General features: G+C 46.0%; 1 protein-coding gene across 11 annotated transcripts in view; it reads right to left on the bottom strand.

Annotated features, from left to right (window-relative positions):
- LOC129869391 (disks large homolog 1-like) overlaps window positions 1-24111 on the bottom strand; it is a 282157-nt gene that overhangs the window by 202479 nt on the left and 55567 nt on the right. Inside the window, exon 1 of one of the 11 annotated variants that reach the window (XM_055943765.1) lies at window positions 5438-6519. The exons of 9 other annotated variants lie outside the window; for them this stretch is intronic. In XM_055943765.1, coding sequence (XP_055799740.1) covers window positions 5438-5539 — 102 coding nt within the window. In that variant the 5' untranslated portion in view covers window positions 5540-6519. Of the gene's footprint in view, window positions 1-5437; window positions 6520-24111 lie in introns of those variants that run through there. One more of the 11 variants, XM_055943769.1, reaches the window with a different exon arrangement.

Below are 24111 nucleotides of genomic sequence, written 5' to 3'. Positions count from 1 at the left end.
AATATCCAGTTACTTAGAACCGTAGGGTCACCAGGAGCTGCAGTAGTGGGGGTACAGCCTCGTTAATATCACTCCCATACTTCATGGTTGGTCCAACCTTTCTTTCCAACCGGTTTCTAATTTTGTTCTCTGAGGAACTCTGTTGTTCTGGTCTCTCCACAGAAGATTTGCTGCCATTTAGTCAGTTAAACCATATCAAGTGGCAGTTTTGAGATTAATCTCCGATCTAAGTTTATATAAAAAAATATATATAATAATTGCAACAGGCTTCAAATTTACCTAGGTTAAAAGTAAAAACTAAATATAGATCAGATGAAGAATTAAATTAAAACTAGGTTTAACATTTGGTGCAACATGATGAACAGATAAACCTTGATTTAACCCAGGTTAAGAGGTTATCCATGTTGGTGCAACCTAGCCGTAGTATATTTGAAGTTTAAAAAGGCTTCTGAAGTTTGTAATTCCCACTTTGAAATTACAGACTTTAATTTCCCTTATGAAAAATGTATCACCAACTCCTTCAAAAATGTCCATTAATTATAATTCAAATGTCCTGTTGCAAACTGGCTCAAATTAAGATCCAACATCTTTATCAAAATGCTTGCCCATTATTTTGTCTAGAAGAGGAGATCTAAAAGAACACAGAGGGTTAAATGTGTGTTTCTCTCAGTCACCAGATCTCAACCCAATTGAACACCTATGGAAGATTCTGGAGCGGCGCCTGAGACGGCGTTTGTGGGAGATTCTGGATAACCAATACGCCATCACAGACGGACCTGAACCCAATACGGCATCCCAGCCTGACCTTTAACCCAATACGCCATCCCAGCCTGACCTTTAACCCAATACGCCATCCCAGCCTGACCTTTAACCCAATACGCCATCCCAGCCTGACCTTTAACCCAATACGCCATCCTAGCCTGACCTTTAACTTCTTGAGAATACAGGGGGTGCTATTTCGCATTAGCATAATTGCCTCTACAGACTAAACTGCCTCTTATTCAATTATTGCTGTTACTATATGCATATAACCATATAGCATTGGATAGAAAACAAGCTGTGGTTTCTAAAACCGTTCCAATTGAGTCTCTGAGTCAAACACAGGTCATTTCACAGCACTTTCCCTGAGCCTGAAAAAGATTGCAAGATGTGTATGCTCGCTTCAAAGCTCTGCCTATATATGGTCACGCCACCTATGACCCGAATGACACTTCCTACTTCTTCCTATGGGTGTTTGGAAGACGTCAGAGGAGAAATTTTTTGTTTATCTTGTACTGACGTGAAATAAGACTTATTTCTTTAGCGTGACCGACAACTTCCGGTTTCTGAGATGCGCGTTTTCAGAGGTGGCATTGTCTTTTGTTATGCTGACGTTATGGATGAAAACTATCTCCGTGTCGAAGTTTGTTTGCTACATGTGACCATATCACCGTAATGTATGTTTTTTCAATATAGTTTAATCAGATTATTAGAATTTTTTCGGGAGTTTTGCCGTGTTCCGTTCTTTGAGTTTTTTAACTTTGGGAATTGACCGTGCCAGTCGACCAGTACCCAGGCTGAATGAAGAGGGGAGGTTGCCATTGTGAATGGATTGAACGACTCATCAGGACTAAGGACACCTTGATCAACATTCTGATGAAAGACCAGCAATAGTAAGACCCAATTTACGATGTTATTTCATATATCTGTCGTGCATGTGAACTGGTCGCGCGCGTCCAGCTGGTTTTGGCTGGCCTGGTTATGCTAATTAGCGATACATTTTGTTTTCGCTATAAAACATTTAAAAAATCTGAAATATTGTTTGGATTCACCAGATGTTGGGCTTTCAATGTCTGTACGCTGTGTATTTTTTCTGAAATGTTTTAAGACAAGTAATTAGTTATATAACGTTGGTCTCTGTAATTGTTCTAGCTGCATCAGCACTATATCAGATTGCAGCTGCAATGTAGAACTGTGATTTATACCTGAAAAATGCACATTTAAAAAAAAAAAACTATGCTATACCATAAATATGTTATCAGACTGTCATCTTATAAATTTGTTTGTTGGTTTGTGGCTATCAATATCTTAGTTTAGCCGAATTGGTGATAGCACCTGATGGAGTAAGAAACTGTTGGAGTAAGAAAATGGTGTCTTTTGCTAACGTGTTTAGCTAATAGATTTACATATTTTGTCTTCCCTGTAAAACATTTAAAAAATCTGAAATGGTGGTTTTATTCACAAGATCTGTGTCTTTCATTGGGTGTCTTGGACTTGTGATTTAATGATATTTAGATGCTACTATTTAATTGTGACGCTATGCTAGCGATGCTAATCAGTGTGTGGGGGGGGGGGGGTGCTCCCGGATCCGGGTTAGGTACTCTGTAGAGGTTAACCCAATACGCCATCCCAGCCTGACCTTTAACCCAATTCGCCATCCCAGCCTGACCTGAACCCAATACACCATCCCAGCCTGACCTTTAACCCAATACACCATCCCAGCCTGACCTTTAACCCAATACACCATCCCAGCCTTTAACCCTATAAAATCACCAGTCCGCTGTATTAGCCTACCTTCCTACTAACACACTTTTCACATAGCAGGATTTACGGTGTGTTGCCTGTACGATTTACGGTGTGTTGCCTGTACGATTTACGGTGTGTTGCCTGTACGATTTACGGTGTGTTGCCTGTACGATTTACGGTGTGTTGCCTGTACGATTTACGGTGTGTTGCCTGTACGATTTACGGTGTGTTGCCTGTACGATTTACGGTGTGTTGCCTGTACGATTTACGGTGTGTTGCCTGTACGATTTACGGTGTGTTACCTGTACGATTTACGGTGTGTTGCCTGTACGATTTACGGTGTGTTGCCTGTAGGATTTACGGTAAGTTCATGTGTAAAAGAAAAGAAAATGCTTCCATGACCCTTTTTTGATCATGTTCACCCCTGCTTGGATTTTTTTCAAATTGTATTGTGTTTCAAAGTGGGATTAAAATGGATTTAATGGGCATTTTTTTGGTCAACTATTTACACAAAATACTCTAAAGGCAAAGTGGAAGCTGTGAGTCTTCTTGGGTATGTATCTAAGAGCGTTGGATTTTGCAATATTTGCCCATTATTCTTTTCAAAGCTCTTTACGCTCTGTCAATGTCTTGGAGATCATGGCTAGAGAAGCAATTTTAAGTTTCACCATACATTTTCATGCAGATTTAAGTAAAACCTATAACTTGGCCACTCAGAAACATTCACCGTCTTCTTGGTAAGCAACTCCAGTGTAGATTTGGCTTTGTGTAGTATGTTATTGTCCTTCTGAAAGGTGAATTCCTCTACCAGTGTCTGGTGTAAAGCAGGTTTTCCTCTAGGATTTTTCCTGCGCCCCTTTCTTTTTATCCTGAAAAACTCCCTAGTCTTTGCCGATGTCAAGCATACTCATTCCATGATGCAGCCACCACCATGCTTGAAAATAAGGAGGCAATTACTCAGTGACTACCTCATGAAGCTAGTCGTTCTGCCCCTGAACGAGGCAGTTGACCCACTGTTCCTAGGCCGTCATTGAAAATAGGAATTTGTTCTTAACTGACTTGCCTAGTTAAATAAAGGTAAATTAAATGAAAACAATAAAGCTGATTGAGAGAATGCCAAGAGTGTGCAAAGCTGTCAAAGGCACAGAGTGGCTACTTTGAAGAATCTAAGAATCTAAAATCAAATATATATTTTGATTTGTATAACACTTTTTTGGTTCCTACATGATTCCATAGTTTTGATGTCTATTATTCTACAATGTAGAAAATAATCAAAATAAAGAAAAACCCTTGAATGAGTAGGTGTGTCCAAACTTTTGACTGATACTGTATATAATCATCTTTTCACTTGAGTATTTCGTGTGACAAAAATAATAATAATATATATATATATATATATATTTATATATATATGTTTAAATCACAATTAATTTTTTTTTCAATCCCACTTTAAACGTGAAAAAAATCCATCCAAACTCTTACTATACATTTTATAATAAGAGTTTTGTTGGCCAGAGTGTGTTGGCCAGAGTGTTATTACATGAGACAGTGAGAGGGTTGAGGAGGGGAGGAAGGGAATCGCCCAGAGGCGCGGAGAGGAGCAGTTGTTACGTAATCAGCTGAAGTAGCTGTTTGGTTTCCTGTGAGGGTTCTAAAACAGATGACAACACACACACACAAACAAACAAACACACAAACAAACATGTACAGAATTAGAAGAAGCTGTCCAATAGGAAAGATGCACGGCAGATTAGGTAGAGGAATTGTTTTGGATGCTTTTGAGGGCAACTACTGAGGCCATGGTAGCATGCTTTAGATGTGTATCAGTATTATGCTTATTATGACACCCTAGAGTACACGACCCAGCTTGCACCCTAGAGTACACGACCCAGCTAGCACCCTAGAGTACACGACCCAGCTTGCACCCTAGAGTACACGACACAGCTAGCATGCTACACTGAACGACACAACTAGCATGCTACAATGAACGACACAACTAGCATGCTACAATGAACGACACAGCTAGCATGCTACAATGAACGACACAGCTAGCATGCTACAATGAACGACACAGCTAGCATGCTACAATGAACGACACAGCTAGCATGCTACAATGAACGACACAGCTAGCATGCTACAATGAACGACACAGCGAGCATGCTACAATGAACGACACAGCTAGCATGCTACAATGAACGACACAGCTAGCATGCTACAATGAACGACATCTAGTTTGGTGAGGACATTGGGAGGCATACATACTGTGTGTCTGCTTGGTTTAACAGGGACGTTTAGAAACGCTCACGGTACGCTTGGCTTGGTAGAGCACGTTCAGAAACAGCGAGGCTAATTCCACACACATGCACGCACACACACACGCACTGTGGCTGTCATGTCTGTGTTTCTAGAATCGACTTTTTAATTCATTAATTTTTTCAAAACGTGACTAAATTTCAAAACATGATTCAGTGTTTGTGCTTCTCACAGTGAGAACGTCACCAGTGTGTTTGTGTGAAGGTACAGCGAGTAAACACACATTATTTACACTTGGTGTGCTCTTAAAAAGAACGAGGCAGCCACGAGGGTCTCACCACACACACACACTGACTCACACACACACACACGTGGTGATTCCTTCTGCCCACGCACTGAACAGGCTAACGAGTGATGTAGGAGCGCGTGTGTTAGCTCTGTTTGGGTTACTGGTGTCCTGACAGATATCTTTCTATATATCTTTCTATACAGACCCCCTGTGGCTGACTATTACAGTACGCTGAGCCCACACACACACACACGCGTAAATAAACACTGGCCCCCAGGCCACCATGCATCCGTGTGTGTGTGTGTGTGTGTGTGTGTGTGTGTGTGTGTGTGTGTGTGTGTGTGTGTGTGTGTGTGTGTGTGTGTGTGTGTGTCAACGCTTGTCTCTTACCTTACATCCGAATATAAGCGAGACGGTGCTGTTGGTGCATGTTACTTTACAGTGGCACAACATTGGCGTAAAACAATCCGAGTGCTTGACGCTGGGTGTCATATCGTTGTCAGTGCCCGGGCACCTCCATCATGGTCTCTGTCCCCCCGAGAGCCAGGAGCCCCCAGTCTGTCTGTCTGTCTGCCTGCCTGTCTGTCGCTCTCTGTCAGTCTGTCAGTCCCGGCTCTGCCTGCCTACAGACTGCTCTCTCTGCAGCTTCCTCATCACAACCACCATCCTCATATCCAGGCAGAGGTGTTGGCAGGCTTCATAGAGTCGCTCTCTTTCTCTCTCCTTACTACACAGCACAGCAGTCCCAGTGTCCTCTCTCTGTAAGATCACAGCACAGCAGTCCCAGTGTCCTCTCTCTGTAAGATCACAGCACAGCAGTCCCAGTCCTCTCTCTGTAAGATCACAGCACAGCAGTCCCAGTGTCCTCTCTCTGTAAGATCACAGCACAGCTCTCAGTCTGTGTCTGTGCCTCTCTTCCTCCTCTACCCCCTCTCTCATTCCCTCACTCTCTCTCTCTCCGCTCGGTTGACTCGCCGCTCTGCATTCAGGCAGCCAGATCAATGAGCTCAGAGAGAGAGAGAGGGAAGAGCCATGGTGGTGGAGAGAGAGATGAGAGAAAGAGAGAGAGAGAGAGAAACAGAATGAGAGAGAGAGAGAGAGAGAATGCCCTGGGCAGTTTCCTCTCTCTCTCTCCGTCACTGCCTCTCCGCCTGCTGCAGTGGAGGCTCTGCCATGACTCGTGCACTCAGAGAGGGGCACCAGCACTACACACACAAACATGGGCAGGCAGAGAGAAAGAGAGGAAGGAGAGAGAGAGAGAGAGAGACAGAGAGAGAGAGAGAGACAGAGAGAGAGAGAGAGAGGGGAGGCGAAGAGAGGGAGAGAAGAGAGAGAGAGGGAGAAGGAGAAGAGAGGGAGAAGGAGAAGAGAGGGAAAAGGAGAAGAGGGAGGAGAGGGAGGAGAAGAAGGAGGAGAGAGGGAGAAGGCGGGAGAGAGAGAAGAAAAGGCGGGAGAGAGAGAGAAACAGACAGAGAGAGAGAGAGAAAAACAGACAGAGAGAGAGAGAGAAAAACAGACAGAGAGAGAAAGAAACAGAGAGAGAGACAGAGAGAAGGGGGAGGGGTTCATTACACAGCCCAGTGGACAGGACAGACTAAACAAACACAGTGAACGACAGAGGAGAGGAGGAGTGGAGAGAGAAAGACTGTCCGTATGTCACCCAGGACAGGGAGGTGTGATCTCACCAGTATACAAAGACTGACCTCTTCACACTACAACCCACTGCTGCCCCAAGAGAATATCACAGCAGCACACTCATAGCAAACTAAACCTCTCTACACCACACACTGAAACGACACCACACACTGAAAGCCACAAGAGTAGAAAGGAGAAGGACGGAGAGGGAGAGAGAGGACTGAAGAAATAGTGGACAGCACTGGACACCTCATCTTGACCACACAACCTAGGCTTAAACCTGTCCAGCTACACCTCTGAAGCTGGACCTAAACCTAACCTGAGACAGAATAGCTCAATTTACAGAAGGATGCAATCACATGCCAGCAAAGCACTGTGGACTTTCAAACCTGCAGAAAGTTCATAGACAAAGTCGCTGTGTTCAGAAGTGTGTGTGTGTGTGTGTGTGTGTGTGTGTGTGTGTGTGTGTGTGTGTGTGTGTGTGTGTGTGTGTGTGTGTGTGTGTGTGTGTGTGTGTGTGTTCAGCACTTTAAAACAATGACAGACCTACACAGTGTACAGTCCTTCTCTCTCTGATGACAGATCTAGAGGATAGGAAGCAGGTGTGAGGAGATCCTAATCGCTCCTCTGGGCCTCGTCAACCAATCAGCTTCCAGCATCACTATCTAGATCACAAAATGCTGAGCCACCATGATGCCACCACAGATAAACATCCAGGGAGAGAGAAGTGGGGAAGAGGGAGAGAGCGAAGGAGAGAGCGAGAGCGAAGGAGAGAGCGAGAGCGAGGGAGAGAGCGAGAGCGAGGGAGAGAGCGAGAGCGAAGGAGAGAGCGAGCGAAGGAGAGAGCGAGGGAGAGAGCGAGCGCGAAGGAGAGAGCGAGAGCGAAGGAGAGAGCGAGAGCGAAGGAGAGAGAGACGGAGAGAGCGAGGGAGAGAGCGAGAGCGAGGGAGAGAGCGAGCGAAGGAGAGAGCGAGGGAGAGAGCGAGGGAGAGAGAGTGAGCGAAGGAGAGAGCGAAGGAGAAAGCGAGAGCGAAGGAGAGAGCGAGGGAGAGTGAAGGAGAGAGCGAGAGCGAGGGAAAGGGCGAAGCGAGAGCGAGGGAGAGAGCGAGAGCGAGGGAAAGGGCGAAGAAGCGAGGGAAAGGGCGAAGAAGCGAGAGAGCGAGGGAGAGAGAGAGAGAGCGAAGGAGAGAGCGAGAGCGAAGGAGAGAGCGAGAGCGAAGGAGAGAGCGAGAGCGAGGGAGAGAGCGAGAGCGAGGGAGAGAGAGATGGGGAGCGAGGGAGAGAGAGAGATGGGGAGCGAGGGGGAGCGAGAGGGATAGAGCGAGGGAGAGAGCGAGGGAGAGAGCGAGGGATAGAGCAAAGGAGAGAGCGAGAGCGAGGGAGAGAGCGAGGGAGAGAGCGAAGGAGAGAGCGAAGGAGAGAGCGAAGGAGAGAGCGAGGGAGAGAGCGAGGGAGAGAGCGAGGGAGAGAGCGAGCGAGGGAGAGAGCGAGCGAGGGAGAGAGCGAGGGAGAGAGCGAGCGAGGGAGAGAGCGAGCGAGGGAGAGAGCGAGGGAGAGAGCGAGCGAGGGAGAGAGCGAGGGAGAGAGCGAGGGAGAGAGCGAGGGAGAGAGCGAGGGAGAGAGCGAGGGAGAGAGCGAGGGAGAGAGCGAGGGAGAGAGCGAGGGAGAGAGCGTGAGAGGGATATAGAGAGAGCGAAGGAGAGAGCGAAGGAGAGAGCGAGAGCGAGGGAGATCGCAAAGGAGAGAGCGAGGGAGATCGCGAGGGAGATCGCGAGGGAGAGCGCGAGAGAGAGCGAGGGAGAGAGAGCGAGAGATGGAGAGAGAGCGAGGGAGAGGGAGAGAGAGAGCGAGGGAGAGGGAGAGAGAGAGCGAGGGATGGAGAGAGAGCGAGCGAGAGATGGAGAGAGAGCGAGCGAGAGATGGAGAGAGAGCGAGCGAGAGATGAGAGAGAGCGAGCGAGAGATGGAGAGAGAGCGAGGGAGAGATGGAGAGAGAGCGAGGGAGAGATGGAGAGAGAGCGAGGGAGAGATGGAGAGCGAGCGAGGGAGAGATGGAGAGAGCGAGCGAGGGAGAGATGGAGAGAGCGAGCGAGGGAGAGAGCGAGCGAGGGAGAGAGCGAGCGAGGGAGAGAGCGAGCGAGGGAGAGAGCGAGCGAGGGAGAGAGCGAGCGAGGGAGAGAGCGAGCGAGGGAGAGAGCGAGCGAGGGAGAGAGCGAGCGAGGGAGAGAGCGAGCGAGGGAGAGAGCGAGCGAGGGAGAGAGCGAGCGAGCGAGGGAGAGAGCGAGCGAGCGAGGGAGAGAGCGAGCGAGCGAGGGAGAGAGCGAGCGAGGGAGAGAGCGAGCGAGGGAGAGAGCGAGGGAGAGAGCGAAGGAGAGAGCGAAGGAGAGAGCGAGAGCGAGAGAGCGAGAGGGCGAGAGGGAGGGAGCGAGAGGGGGCGAAAGAGAGAGCGAGAGAGAGAGAGAAGGAGAGAGAGAGGGGAGAGAGAGAGAGAGAGGGGAGAGAGAGAGAGAGAGAAGGAGAGAGAGAGAGAGAGAGAGAGAGAGAGAGAGAGAGAGAGAGAGAGAGAGAGAGAGAGAGAGAGAGAGAGAGAGAGAGAGAGGGAGAGAGAGAGAGGGAGTGAGAGAGAGGGAGTGAGAGAGAGGGAGTGAGAGAGAGGGAGTGAGAGAGCGAGGGAGAGGGAGAGAGAGTTATGGCAGAAAGTTGTTGGGTCCACTTGAAACCCTGCATGCAGAGTTCTGTAAGATTCTCCTATATGTCCAGAGGAAAACTACAAACAATGCATGCAGGGCAGAAATAGGTCAATATCCATGAATAATAATAAAAAAAATGCTAGTGCAGCTCATCCAGGATGGCACATCAATGCGAGCTGTGGCAAGAAGGTTTGCTGTGTCTGTCAGCGTAGTGTCCAGAGCATGGAGGCGCTACCAGGAGACAGGCCAGTACATCAGGAGACGTGGAGGAGGCCGTAGGAGGGCAACAACCCAGCAGCAGGACCGCTACCTCCGCCTTTGTGCAAGGAGGTGCACTGCCAGAGCCCTGCAAAATGTCTCCAGCAGGCCACAAATGTGCATGTGTCAGCATATGGTCTCACAAGGGGTCTGAGGATCTCATCTCGGTACCTAATGGCAGTCAGGCTACCTCTGGCGAGCACATGGAGGGCTGTGCGGCCCCACAAAGAAATGCCACCCCACACCATGACTGACCCACCGCCAAACCGGTCATGCTGGAGGATGTTGCAGGCAGCAGAACGTTCTCCACGGCGTCTCCAGACTCTGTCACGTCTGTCACGTGCTCATGTGCTCCGTGTGAACCTGCTTTCATCTGTGAAGAGCACAGGGCGCCAGTCGCGAATTTGCCAATCTTGGTGTTCTCGGGCAAATGCCAAACGTCCTGCACGGTGTTGGGCTGTAAGCACAACCCCCACCTGTGGACGTCGGGCCCTCATACCACCCTCATGGAGTCTGTTTCTGACCGTTTGAGCAAACACATGCACATTTGTGGCCTGCTGGAGGTCATTTTGCAAGGCTCTGGCAGTGCTCCTCCTTGCACAAAGGCAGAGGTAGCGGTCCTGCTGCTTGGTTGTTGCCCTCCTACGGCCTCCTCCACATCTCCTGATGTACTGGCCTGTCTCCTGGTAGCACCTCCATGCTCTGGACACTACGCTGACAGACACAGCAAACCTTCTTGCCACAGCTCGCATTGATGTGCCATCCTGGATGAGCTGCACTACCTGAGCCACTTGTGTGGGTTGTAGACTCCGTCTCATGCTACCACTAGAGTGAGAGCACCGCCAGCATTCAAAAGTGACCAAAACATCAGCCAGGAAGCATAGGAAAAGGACCTCTCTGATGAGGATAGGCTACCCGTCCTGTTGGGGGAGGACGCAGAGAGCTGTGGGTTGGCAGCGCACTACATTGCTGCCTGCCATAAGATGAGGGACAGTGTCTGACAGACCAACCAACCTGCACATGTCCTCTACTGTATAATTATTGTTATTGTTCAATGTGTGGTTATTGTTGTTACTGTTGTCCCGTTGACAGTATTGATGATTATTATTTTAATTACGTTAACTGTAAATAGATTGAGAGAGTGAGAGATACTGTATATAAAAAAGGGGACGGGGATACCAAGTCAGGTGAATCAGAGAGATGCGGGGGCTGCCTTTAAATAGACATCCACGTCTTTGGCACCCGGGGAACAGTGAGTTAACTTCTTGAGAATACAGGGGGTGCTGTTTTCGCATTAGCATAATTTCCTCTACAGATTAAACTGCCTCTTATTCAATTATTGCTCTTACTATATGCATATAATTAATACCATTGGATAGAAAACAATCTATAGTTTCTAAAACCGTTTCAATATTGTCTCTGAGTGAAACAGAAGTCATTTGACAGCACTTTCCCTGACCAAGAAGAATGCAAGATGTGTATGCTCGCTTCAACGCTCTGCCTATATATGGTCACGCCACCTATGACCCGAAACACACTTCATTCGTCTTCCTCTGGGTGTCAAGAGGACGTCAGAGGAGAAATTTTTTGTTTATCTTGTACTGACGTGAAATAAGACCTATTTCTTTGGCGTGACCGACAACTTCCGGTTCTCTGAATCGCGCGATTTGGAGGTGCGATTGTCTACTGTTTTGCTGCCGTTACGGATGAAAACTATCTCCGTCTCGAAGTTTGTTTGATACATGTGACCATATCATCTTAATGTATGTTTTTTCAATATAGTTTAATCAGATTATTTGAATTTTTTCGGGAGTTTTGCCGTGTTCCGTTCTGTGACTTTTTTTTACTTTGGCCAGTCGACCAGTACATATGCTAAATGAAGAGGGAAAGTTGCCATTATGAATGGATTGAACGACTCATCAGGACTAAGGACACCTTGATCAACATTCTGATGAAAGATCAGCAATAGTAAGACCCAATTTACAATGTTATTTCATATATCTGTCGTGCATGTGAACTGGTCGTGGGTGCCCAGCTGGTTCTGGCTGGCGTGGCTATGCTAATTTAGCGCTACATTTTGTTTTCGCTATAAAACATTTAATAAATCAGAAATATTGTTTGGATTCACCAGATGTTGGGCTTTCAATATCTGTACGCTGTGTATTTTTTCTGAAATGTTTAAAGATAAGTAATTAGTTATATGACGTTGGTCTCTGTAATTGTTCTGGCTGCGTCGGCACTATTTCAGATTGCAGCTGCAATGTAGAACTGTGATTTATACCTGAAAAATGCACATTTTTTAAAAAAAAACTATCCTATACCATAAATATGTTATCAGACTGTCATCTGATTAGGTTTTTTCTTGGTTAGTGGCTATCAATATCTTAGTTTAGACGAATTGGTGATAGCACCTGATGGAGTAAGAAACTGATGGAGTTAGAAAAGTGATGTCTTTTGCTAACGTGGTTAGCTAATAGATTTACATATTTTGTCTTCCCTGTAAAACATTTTAAAAATCTGAAATGGTGGCTTTATTCACAGGATCTGTATCTTTCATTAGGTGTCTTGGACTTGTGATTTAATGATATTTAGATGCTACTATTTAATTGTGACGCTATGCTAGCGATGCTAATCAGTGTGGGGGGGGGGGGGGTGCTCCCGGACCCGGGGTAGGTGCTCGTTAGAGGTTAACTACCTTGCTCAGGGGCTGAAAGACATATTTTTACCTTGTCAGCTTGGGGATTCGATCCAGCAAAGAAAGAAATAAGAAAGAAAGAAACAAAGAGAGAGAAAGAAGTGAAGATGACTGTTTTTAGTTATAAGTTAGTTATAGTTTCATTTTTATTTTTTATATTTATTACATTTCTACTATTGACTGTTACCATTTTATTGTTATTTTTGCATTTAATTTTTGTATTATTATTTACTACCATTTTATGTTATTATTTTATTACAATGTATATTGCATACAATGTTGCTTTGGCAATATTGACAATGTTTTTCATGCCAATAAAGCAGCTTGAATTTGAATGAGAAAGAGAGAGACAGAGAGACAGAGAGAGACAGAGAGAGAGACACTGAACAAAATATAAATGCAACAATTTCAACGATTTTACTGAGTTACAGTTCATAGGAGGAAATCAGGCAATTGAAATAAATTCATTAAGCCCTCATCTACGGATTTCACATGACTGGGGAGGGGCGAAGCCATAGGTCCACCCATTGGGGAGCCAGGCCCAGCCAATCAGAATGAGTTTTTCCCCACAAAAAGGGCTTTATTACAGACAGAAATACTCCTCAGTTTCATCAGCTGACCAGGTGGATGGTCTCAGACAATCCCGCAGGTGAAGGCGGCGGATGCGGCGGTCCTGGGCTGGCGTGGTTACACATGGTCTGCGGTTGTGAGACCGGTTGGACGTACTGCCAAATTCTCTAAAAATGACATTGGTGGCTGCTTATGGTAGGGAATTGAACATTAAATTATCTGGCAACCGCGCTAGTGAACATTCCTGCAGTCAGCATGCCAAATGCACACTCCCTCAACACTTGAGTCATCTGTGGCATTGTGTTGTTTGACAAAACTGTACATTTTAGAGATTGGTATTTTATTGTCCCCAGAACAAGGTGCACCTGTGAAATGATCATGCTGTTTATTCAGCTTCTTGATATGCCACACCTGTCAAGTGGATAAACTACTGTTACCACATGGTTTATAATCACATCTACATACCCTACTGTTACCACAGAGTTTATAATCACATCTACGTACCCTACTGTTACCACAGGGTTTATAATCACATCTACGTCCCCTACTGTTACCACAGGGTTTATAATCACATCTACGTCCCCTACTGTTACCACAGGGTTTATAATCACATCTACGTACACTACTGTTACCACAGGGTTTATAATCACATCTACATATCCTACTGTTACCACAGGGTTTATAATCACATCTACGTACCCTACTGTTACCACAGGGTTTATAATCACATCTACGTACACTACTGTTACCACAGGGTTTATAATCACATCTACGTAAACTACTGTTACCACAGGGTTTATAATCACATCTACATATCCTACTGTTACCACAGGGTTTATAATCACAACTCATCTACGTCCCCTACTGTTACCACAGGGTTTATAATCACATCTACGTACCCTACTGTTACCACAGGGTTTATAATCACATCTACGTCCCCTACTGTTACCACAGGGTTTATAATCACATCTACGTACCCTACTGTTACCACAGGGTTTATAATCACATCTACGTCCCCTACTGTTACCACAGGGTTTATAATCACATCTACGTCCCCTACTGTTACCACAGGGTTTATAATCACATCTACGTCCCCTACTGTTACCACAGGGTTTATAATCACATCTACGTACACTTCTGTTACCACAGGGTTTATAATCACATCTACGTCCCCTATTGTTACCACAGGGTTTATAATCACATCTACATATCCTACTGTTACCACAGGGTTTATAATCACATCTACATACCCTACTGTTACCACAGGGTTTATAATCACATCTCATCTACGTACCCTACTGTTACCACAGGGTTTATAATCACATCTACGTCCCCTACTGTTACCACAGGGTTTATAATCACATCTCATCTACGTACCCTACTGTTACCACAGGGTTTATAATCACATCTACGTACACTACTGTTACCACAGGGTTTATAATCACATCTACATATCCTACTGTTACCACAGGGTTTATAATCACATCTACGTACACTACTGTTACCACAGGGTTTATAATCACATCTACGTACCCTACTGTTACCACAGGGTTTATAATCACAACTCATCTACGTACCCTGCTGTTACCACAGGGATTATAATCACATCTACGTACCCTACTGTTACCACAGGGTTTATAATCACATCTACATACCCTACTGTTACCACAGGGTTTATAATCACATCTACATCCCCTACTGTTACCACAGGGTTTATAATCACAACTCATCTACGTACCCTGCTGTTACCACAGGGATTATAATCACATCTACGTACCCTACTGTTACCACAGGGTTTATAATCACATCTACGTACCCTACTGTTACCACAGGGTTTATAATCACATCTACATCCCCTACTGTTACCACAGGGTTTATAATCACAACTCATCTACGTACCCTGCTGTTACCACAGGGTTTATAATCACATCTACGTACCCTACTGTTACCACAGGGTTTATAATCACATCTACGTCCCCTACTGTTACCACAGGGTTTATAATCACATCTCATCTACGTACCCTACTGTTACCACAGGGTTTATAATCACATCTACGTACACTACTGTTACCACAGGGTTTATAATCACATCTACATATCCTACTGTTACCACAGGGTTTATAATCACATCTACGTACACTACTGTTACCACAGGGTTTATAATCACATCTACGTACCCTACTGTTACCACAGGGTTTATAATCACAACTCATCTACGTACCCTGCTGTTACCACAGGGTTTATAATCACATCTACATATCCTACTGTTACCACAGGGTTTATAATCACATCTACGTACACTACTGTTACCACAGGGTTTATAATCACATCTACGTACCCTACTGTTACCACAGGGTTTATAATCACAACTCATCTACGTACCCTGCTGTTACCACAGGGATTATAATCACATCTACGTACCCTACTGTTACCACAGGGTTTATAATCACATCTACGTACCCTACTGTTACCACAGGGTTTATAATCACATCTACATCCCCTACTGTTACCACAGGGTTTATAATCACAACTCATCTACGTACCCTGCTGTTACCACAGGGTTTATAATCACATCTACGTACCCTACTGTTACCACAGGGTTTATAATCACATCTACGTCCCCTACTGTTACCACAGGGTTTATAATCACATCTACGTCCCCTACTGTTACCACAGGGTTTATAATCACATCTACGTCCCCTACTGTTACCACAGGGTTTATAATCACATCTACGTCCCCTACTGTTACCACAGGGTTTATAATCACATCTACGTACTCTACTGTTACCACAGGGTTTATAATCACATCTACGTACTCTACTGTTACCACAGGGTTTATAATCACATCTACGTACACTACTGTTACCACAGGGTTTATAATCACATCTACGTACCCTACTGTTACCACAGGGTTTATAATCACATCTACGTACCCTACTGTTACCACAGGGTTTATAATCACATCTACGTACACTACTGTTACCACAGGGTTTATAATCACATCTACGTACCCTACTGTTACCACAGGGTTTATAATCACATCTACGTACCCTACTGTTACCACAGGGTTTATAATCACATCTACGTACCCTACTGTTACCACAGGGTTTATAATCACATCTACGTCCCCTACTGTTACCACAGGGTTTATAATCACATCTACGTCCCCTACTGTTACCACAGGGTTTATAATCACATCTACGTCCCCTACTGTTACCACAGGGTTTATAATCACATCTACGTACCCTACTGTTACCACAGGGTTTATAATCACATCTACGTACCCTACTGTTACCACAGGGTTTATAATCACATCTACGTACCCTACTGTTACCACAGGGTTTATAATCACATCTACGTCCCCTACTGTTACCACAGGGTTTATAATCACATCTACGTCCCCTACTGTTACCACAGGGTTTATAATCACATCTACGTACCCTACTGTTACCACAGGGTTTATAATCACATCTACGTACCCTACTGTTACCACAGGGTTTATAATCACATCTACGTCCCCTACTGTTACCACAGGGTTTATAATCACATCTACGTCCCCTACTGTTACCACAGGGTTTATAATCACATCTACGTCCCCTACTGTTACCACAGGGTTTATAATCACATCTACGTCCCCTACTGTTACCACAGGGTTTATAATCACATCTACATCCCCTACTGTTACCACAGGGTTTATAATCACATCTACGTCCCCTACTGTTACCACAGGGTTTATAATCACATCTACGTACCCTACTGTTGCCACAGGGTTTAGTTTGACTTCAGTGTTACTGGTTTTTGTAAGAAGAGTTGACAAGCTGTATGCACTGAGCTGTCTGTTTAAACTACAAGCACACAGCTCAGACACCCATACATACCCTACAAGACATGTCCCCAGAGGTCTCTTCACAGTCCCCAAGTCCAGAACAGACTATGGGAAGCGCACAGTACTACATAGAGCCATGACTACATGGAACTCTATTCCACATCAGGTAACTGATGCCAGCATGTGGAATCAGATATATATTTTTTAAACAGGTAAAAATACACCTTATGGAACAGTGGGGACTGTGAAGAGACGCACACAAAAGGTACAGACACATGCATTCGCACCCATTGTGATATTGTTGTATGGTGGTATTGAACATGTTGTGGATATGTGGTGGTGTAGGGATGTTATATGATGGACTGTTTTATCTTTAGCTCATTCAGTACAAACATAGTTCACTGTTTAATCTGTTGTTTTATATGTAATGTGGACGCTTTGGTGTGTTTGGACCCCAGGAAGAGCAGCTGCTGCCTTGGCAGGAACTAAATGGGGATCCACAATAAACCCCAGGAAGAGTAGCTGCTGCCTTGGCAGGAACTAAATGGGGATCCATAATAAACCCCAGGAAGAGTAGCTGCTGCCTTGGCAGGAACTAAATGGGGATCCATAATAAACCCCAGGAAGAGTAGCTGCTGCGTTGGCAGGAACTAATGGGGACCCATAATAAACCCCCGGAAGAGTAGCTGCTGCCTTGGCAGGAACTAAATGGGGATCCATAATAAATCCCAGGAAGAGTAGCTGCTGCGTTGGCAGGAACTAATGGGGATCCATAATAAACCCCAGGAAGAGTAGCTGCTGCGTTGGCAGGAACTAAATGGGGACCCATAATAAACCCCAGGAAGAGTAGCTGCTGCTTTGGCAGGAACTAAATGGGGACCCATAATAAACCCCAGGAAGAGTAGCTGCTGCCTTGGCAGGAACTAAATGGGGATCCATAATAAATCCCAGGAAGAGCAGCTGCTGCCTTGGCAGGAACTAAATGGGGACCCATAATAAACCCCAGGAAGAGTAGCTGCTGCCTTGACAGGAACTAAATGGGGATCCATAATAAACCCCAGGAAGAGTAGCTGCTGCCTTGGCAGGAACTAAATGGTGATCCATAATAAACCCCAGGAAGAGTAGCTGCTGCCTTGGCAGGAACTAATGGGGATCCAAAATATACACAAATAATCACAGCTCATCTACGGACTCTGTACAAACGTCCTCACAGGGTTTATAATCACAACTCATCTACGTACTTCCGTTCTGAAGTTTGTCTCTTTCCACACACAGAGGGAGAGCAGAGGATGAAGGGAACGTTTGTCAAAGTTACATAAAGCCTGCGTGTAATAATCAATCAAATGTAACAAATCTATAACATTTTTAGTAAAAAAGCAACAAGTTCTATCCATTTAGCATGTACATGTTCATCAAGTAGAATAGAATATTCATCATAATCACTTTCTGCTGCATTTATTTACTGTAACTATCATGTGAAAGCTTGAAGAGTGAATTGTTTTATTTTAAATTAAATCCTCTTCCCTCTCCTTTCCCTCCTCTCCTCTCCCTTCCCCTCCTTTCCCCACTCCTCTCCCTTCCCCTCCCCTCCCCACTCCTCTCCCTTCCCCTCCCCTCCCCACTCCTCTCCCTTCCCCTCTCCATCAGTGGGCGAGTGACTGTGAGTAAATGAGATGTCAGTATAGATCACTCTCTTATCCATTTACTTCTCTCTGTCTGTCTGTCTGTCTGTCTGTCTGTCTGTCTGTCTGTCTGTCTGTCTGTCTGTCTGTCTGTCTGTCTGTCTGTCTGTCTGTCTGTCTGTCTGTCTGTCTGTCTGTCTGTCTGTCTGTCTGTCTGTCTGTCTGTCTGTCTGTCTGTCTGTCTGTCTGTCTGTCTGTCTGTCTGTCTGTCTGTCTGTCTGTCTGTCTGTCTGTCTGTCTGTCTGTCTGTCTGTCTGTCTGTCTGTCTGTCTGTCTGTCTGTCTGTCTGTCTGTCTGTCTGTCTGTCTGTCTGTCTGTCTGTCTGTCTGTCTGTCTGTCTGTCTGTCTGTCTGTCTGTCTGTCTGTCTGTCTGTCTGTCTGTCTGTCTGTCTGTCTGTCTGTCTGTCTGTCTGTCTGTCTGTCTGTCTGTCTGTCTGTCTGTCTGTCTGTCTGTCTGTCTGTCTGTCTGTCTGTCTGTCTGTCTGTCTGTCTGTCTGTCTGTCTGTCTGTCTGTCTGTCTGTCTGTCTGTCTGTCTGTCTGTCTGTCTGTCTGTCTGTCTGTCTGTCTGTCTGTCTGTCTGTCTGTCTGTCTGTCTGTCTGTCTGTCTGTCTGTCTGTCTGTCTGTCTGTCTGTCTGTCTGTCTGTCTGTCTGTCTGTCTGTCTGTCTGTCTGTCTGTCTGTCTGTCTGTCTGTCTGTCTGTCTGTCTGTCTGTCTGTCTGTCTGTCTGTCTGTCTGTCTGTCTGTCTGTCTGTCTGTCTGTCTGTCTGTCTGTCTGTCTGTCTGTCTGTCTGTCTGTCTGTCTGTCTGTCTGTCTGTCTGTCTGTCTGTCTGTCTGTCTGTCTGTCTGTCTGTCTGTCTGTCTGTCTGTCTGTCTGTGTGTGTGTGTGTGTGTGTGTGTGAAGGGGAGTGGGGTTCAGCTGGTAGTTAAGTGGAATGTGTCTTACATAACCATCGTCACGGTGAACATACGATGCTGGACACAAGACAAACCTTGCATATGCATATGGTAATAAGGAACTTTCAAAGGAGGAGGAACACAGACAGGAGAGGAAGGAATGGAGAAGAGGGCAGGGGGGATGAGGAGAAGAGGACAGGGCAGGGGGGGTTGAGGGGGAGAAGAGGGCAGGGGGGGGGTTGAGGGGGAGAAGAGGGCAGGGGGGGGGAGAAGAGGGCAGGGGGGGAGAAGAGGGCAGGGGGGGGTGAGAAGGAGAAGAGTGCAGGGGGGGTGAGAAGGAGAAGAGTGCGGGGGGGGGTGAGGAGAAGAGTGCAGGGGGGGTGAGAAGGAGAAGAGTGCGGGGGGGGGGTGAGGAGAAGAGTGCGGGGGGGGGGGGGTGAGGAGAAGAGTGCGGGGGGGGGGTGAGGAGAAGAGTGCGGGGGGGGGGTGAGGAGAAGAGTGCGGGGGGGGGGGTGAGGAGAAGAGTGGAGGGGGGGGTGAGGAGAAGAGGGCAGGGGGAGGGGGTGAGGAGAAGAGGGCAGGGGGAGGGGGTGAGGAGAAGAGGGCAGGGGGGGTGAGGAGAAGAGGGCAGGTGAGGGTGAGGAGAAGAGGGCAGGGGGGGTGAGGAGAAGAGGGCAGGGGGGGGGTGAGGAGAAGAGGGCAGGGGGGGGTGAGGAGAAGAGGGCAGGGGGGGGATGAGGAGAAGAGGGCAGGGGGGGGTGAGGAGAAGAGGGCAGGGGGGGGATGAGGAGAAGAGGGCAGGGGGGGGTGAGGAGAAGAGGGCAGGGGGGGGGTGAGGAGAAGAGGGCAGGGGGGGGGATGAGGAGAAGAGGGCAGGGGGGGGGTGAGGAGAAGAGGGCAGGGGGGGGGATGAGGAGAAGAGGGCAGGGGGGGGGATGAGGAGAAGAGGGCAGGGGGGGATGAGGAGAAGAGGCCAGGGGGGGGATGAGGAGAAGAGGGCAGGGGGGGAAGAGGAGAAGAGGGCAGGGGGGATGAGGAGAAGAGGGCAGGGGGGGAAGAGGAGAAGAGGGCAGGGGGGGTGGGGAGAAGATGGCAGGGGGGGAAGAGGAGAAGATGGCAGGGGGGGGGTGAGGAGAAGATGGCAGGGGGGGGATGAGGAGAAGATGGCAGGGGGGGGATGAGGAGAAGATGGCAGGGGGGGGATGAGGAGAAGATGGCGGGGGGGATGAGGAGAAGAGGGCAGGGGGGGATGAGGAGAAGAGGGCAGGGGGGGAAGAGGAGAAGAGGGCAGGGGGGGTGGGGAGAAGATGGCAGGGGGGGAAGAGGAGAAGATGGCAGAACTATATGAGGACATCAACTTCAAGAGACAAGGCAGAAGAGAGGGAAGGGATGGAGGAGGAAGTGGAGAGAGAAGGAGAGGTAAGGTGAAGTGGAGAAAGTGAGGAAGATGTCTGAGTGATGTCATTTGATCATCCCCAAGGACACACCATATGCTGACCAAATACAATTACAAGATCATAATCATCAGCAGCAGTAGTAACAGTAGTAGTAGTAACAGTATCAGTAGTATTAGCAACAGTAGTAGTAACAGTAGCAGTAGTAGTAGTAACAGTAGCAGTAACAGTAGCAGTAGTAGCAGTAGTAATAGTAACAGTAGTAGTAACAGCAGTAGAATTAGTAGCAGTAGCAACAGTAGTAGTAACAGTAGCAGTAGCAGTAGTAACAGTAGTAGTAACAGTAGTAGTAACAGTAGCAGTAGCAGTAGTAACAGTAGCAGGAACAGCAGCAGTAGTAACAGTAGTAGCAGAAGTAGTAGCAGTAGTAGTAACAGTAGAAGTAGTAACAGCAGTAGCAGTAACAGTAATAGTAACAGCAGTAGTAGTAGTAACAGTAGTAGCAGTAACAGTAGCAGTAACAGTAGTAGTAACAGTAGTAGAGTAGTAACAATAGCAGTAACAGCAGTAGTAGTACCAGTAGTAGCAGTAGTAACAGTAGTGGTAGCAATGGCAGTAGTAACAGTAGTAGTAGTAGTAGTAACAGTAGTAGTAATAACAGCAGTAGTAGTAACAGTAGCTGTAGTAACAGTAGCAGTAGTAACAGTAGCAGTAGTAGTAGTAACAGGAGCAGCAGTAGTAGTAACAGCAGTAGTAACAGTAGTGACATCAGTAGTAGCAGTAGCAGTAGTAACAGTAGCAGTAACAGCAGTAGTAACAGTAGTAGCAACAGTAGCAGTATAAGTAACAGTAGCAGCAGTAGCATTTGTAGTAACAGTAGCAATGGTAGTAGTAACAGTAGTAGTATCAGCAGTAGTAGTAGTAGTAGTAGTAGTAACAGTAGTAGTAACTGTAGCAGTAGTAGTGGTAACAGTAGCAGTAACAACAGTAGTAGTAACAGTAGTAGTAACAGTAGTAGTAGTAACAACAGTAGTAGTAGTAGTAGTAACAGTCGCAGTAACAGTCGCAGTAACAGCAGTAGTAGCAGTAGTAATAGTAGTAGTAACAATATTAGCAGTAGTAGCAGTGGTAATAGTAGTGGTAACAGTAGAAGTAATAGTAGTAGTAAGTAGTGCAGTAGTAACAGCAGTAGTAGTAATAGTAGTAGTAACAGTAGAAGTAGTAGTAGCAGTAGTAACAGTAGCTGTAACAGGAGTAGTAACAGTAGTAGTAACAGTTGTAGTAGTAACAACAGTAGTAGCAGCAGCAGTAGTAACAGTAGTAGTAAGTGTGGTAGTAACAGTAGTAGGAACAACAGTAGTAGCAGCAGCAGTAGCAACAGTAGCAGTAACCGTAGTAGTAACAGTAGTAGGAACAACAGTAGTAGCAGTAGCAGTAACAGCAGTAGTAGTAATAGTAGTAGTAGTAACATCGGTAGTAACAGTAGTAGTAGTAATAGTAGTAGTAACAGTAGTAGTAGTAGTAGTAGTAACAATAGCAGCAGCAGTAATAGTAATAGTAGCAGGAACAGTAGTAGTAGCAGTAGTAGTAACAGCAATAGTAGTAACAGCAATAGTAACAGTAGCAGCAGTAGTAGCAGCAGTAGTAGTAGCAGTAACAGTAGTAGTAGTAGTAACAGCAGTAGTAACAGTAGCAGCAGTAGTAGCAGCAGTAGTAGTAGTAGTAACAGCAGTAGTAGTAACAGCAGTAGTAGTAACAGCAGTAGTAGTAGCAGCAGTAGTAAGTGTAGTAGTAACAGTAGTAGGAACAACAGTAACAGCAGTAGTAGTAACATCAGTAGTAACAGTAGTAGTAACAGTAGCAGTGGTAGTAACAGTAGTAGTAACAGTAGAAGTGGTAGTAGTAACAGTAGTAGTAGTAGTATTAGTAGTAGTAGTAGTAGTAGCATTAGTAGTAGTAGTAACAGTAGCAGAAGTAGTATCAGTAGTAGCAACAGTAGCAGTAACAGTAGTAGCAGCAACAGCAGTAGCAGTAGTAGTAACATCAGTAGTAGTAACAGCAGTAACAGTAGCAGTAGTAGTAGTAACAGTAGTAGTAACAGTGGCAGTAACAGCGGTAGTAGTAACAGGAGTAGTAGTTATAGTAGTAGTAGTAGTAGTAGCAGCAACAGTAGTAATAGTAGTAGTAACAGTAGTAGCAGTAGTAGTAGCAGTAGTAGTAGTAGTAGTAGTAGTAACAGTAGTAGTAGTAGCAGCAACAGTAGTAATAGTAGTAGTAACAGTAGTAATAGTAGTAGTAACAGTAGTAGTAGTAGTAGTAGTAGTAACAGTAGCAGTAGTGGTAACAGTAGTAGTAAGAGTAGCAGCAGTAGTAATAGTAACAGTAGTAGTAACAGCAGTAGCAACAGTAGCAGCAGTAGTAATAGTAGTAGTAACAGTAGTAGTAGCAGTAACAGTAGCAGCAGTAGTAATATTCGTAGTAAAAGTAGTAGTAGCAGTAGTAATAGTAGTAGCAATAGAAGTAATCGCTGTAGTAATAGTAGCAGTAGTAGCGTCTATCTATATATCTTTGTTGCTGCCTACTCCCTCAGTGCAATGAGACAGGCAGAGGCCTCAGAATTACAACTCTTTCCTCAAGTTACTCCACACAGACCATAACACAACAAACACCACTCCCGAGAGAGAGAAAAAGAATCTGAACAAGAACGAGATTGAGAGAGAGATGAAGACATGAAGAGAGATAGCGAGAACAAGAGAACGAGAAAGAGTAAGAATGAGAACGAGAATGAGAGTAAGAACGAGAATGAGAATGAGAGTAAGAATGAGAACGAGAATGAGAGTAAGAATGAGAACGAGTTTAACAGCAAGCTCTTGTGCCTGCTAGGCTAGGACAGCGTCACATTTGTAGGTCAGCACTAAAATAAACCAGTTTGAAACGGCACCTTTTTCTAGATAATGATTTCATATAGCCCAAATGCATGTGAATTTGGAGTTGAATTTGGAGCGGCCGACCTCAAGGCTCAGGCCCTACGGAGCAAGGCTCTACGTGAGGGTGGTGTGCTTAGCCGAACACACCATTGGGTGCACACTGCCTGCCCTACAGGACACCTACAACACCAGGTTGTGCAGGAAGGCCAAGAAGTTCACCAGGGACCACCATAACCTGTTCTCCCCACTTCCATCAGTCAGACGCGGGCAGTACAGGAGCATCATGGCTAAAACTAACAGACTGGCTAATAGCTTCTACCCCTGTCCCAGACCATCAGGCTGCTGAATATCCACTAGGCAGCTACCTGCTCCTTACCTTCTAGAACAGTGTTTCAATGTTTGGTTTGATAAATATGATACCTTCTCCCTCTCCAAGCCCCCCTCCCACACCAAGCACTGCCCCCCTCCCACACCAAGCACTGCCCCCCTCC

Source organism: Salvelinus fontinalis, chromosome 14 (genome assembly GCF_029448725.1).
Source record: "Salvelinus fontinalis isolate EN_2023a chromosome 14, ASM2944872v1, whole genome shotgun sequence".
Lineage (NCBI taxonomy): Eukaryota > Metazoa > Chordata > Actinopteri > Salmoniformes > Salmonidae > Salvelinus > Salvelinus fontinalis.
This window is presented reverse-complemented; position numbering and strand designations above follow the sequence as displayed.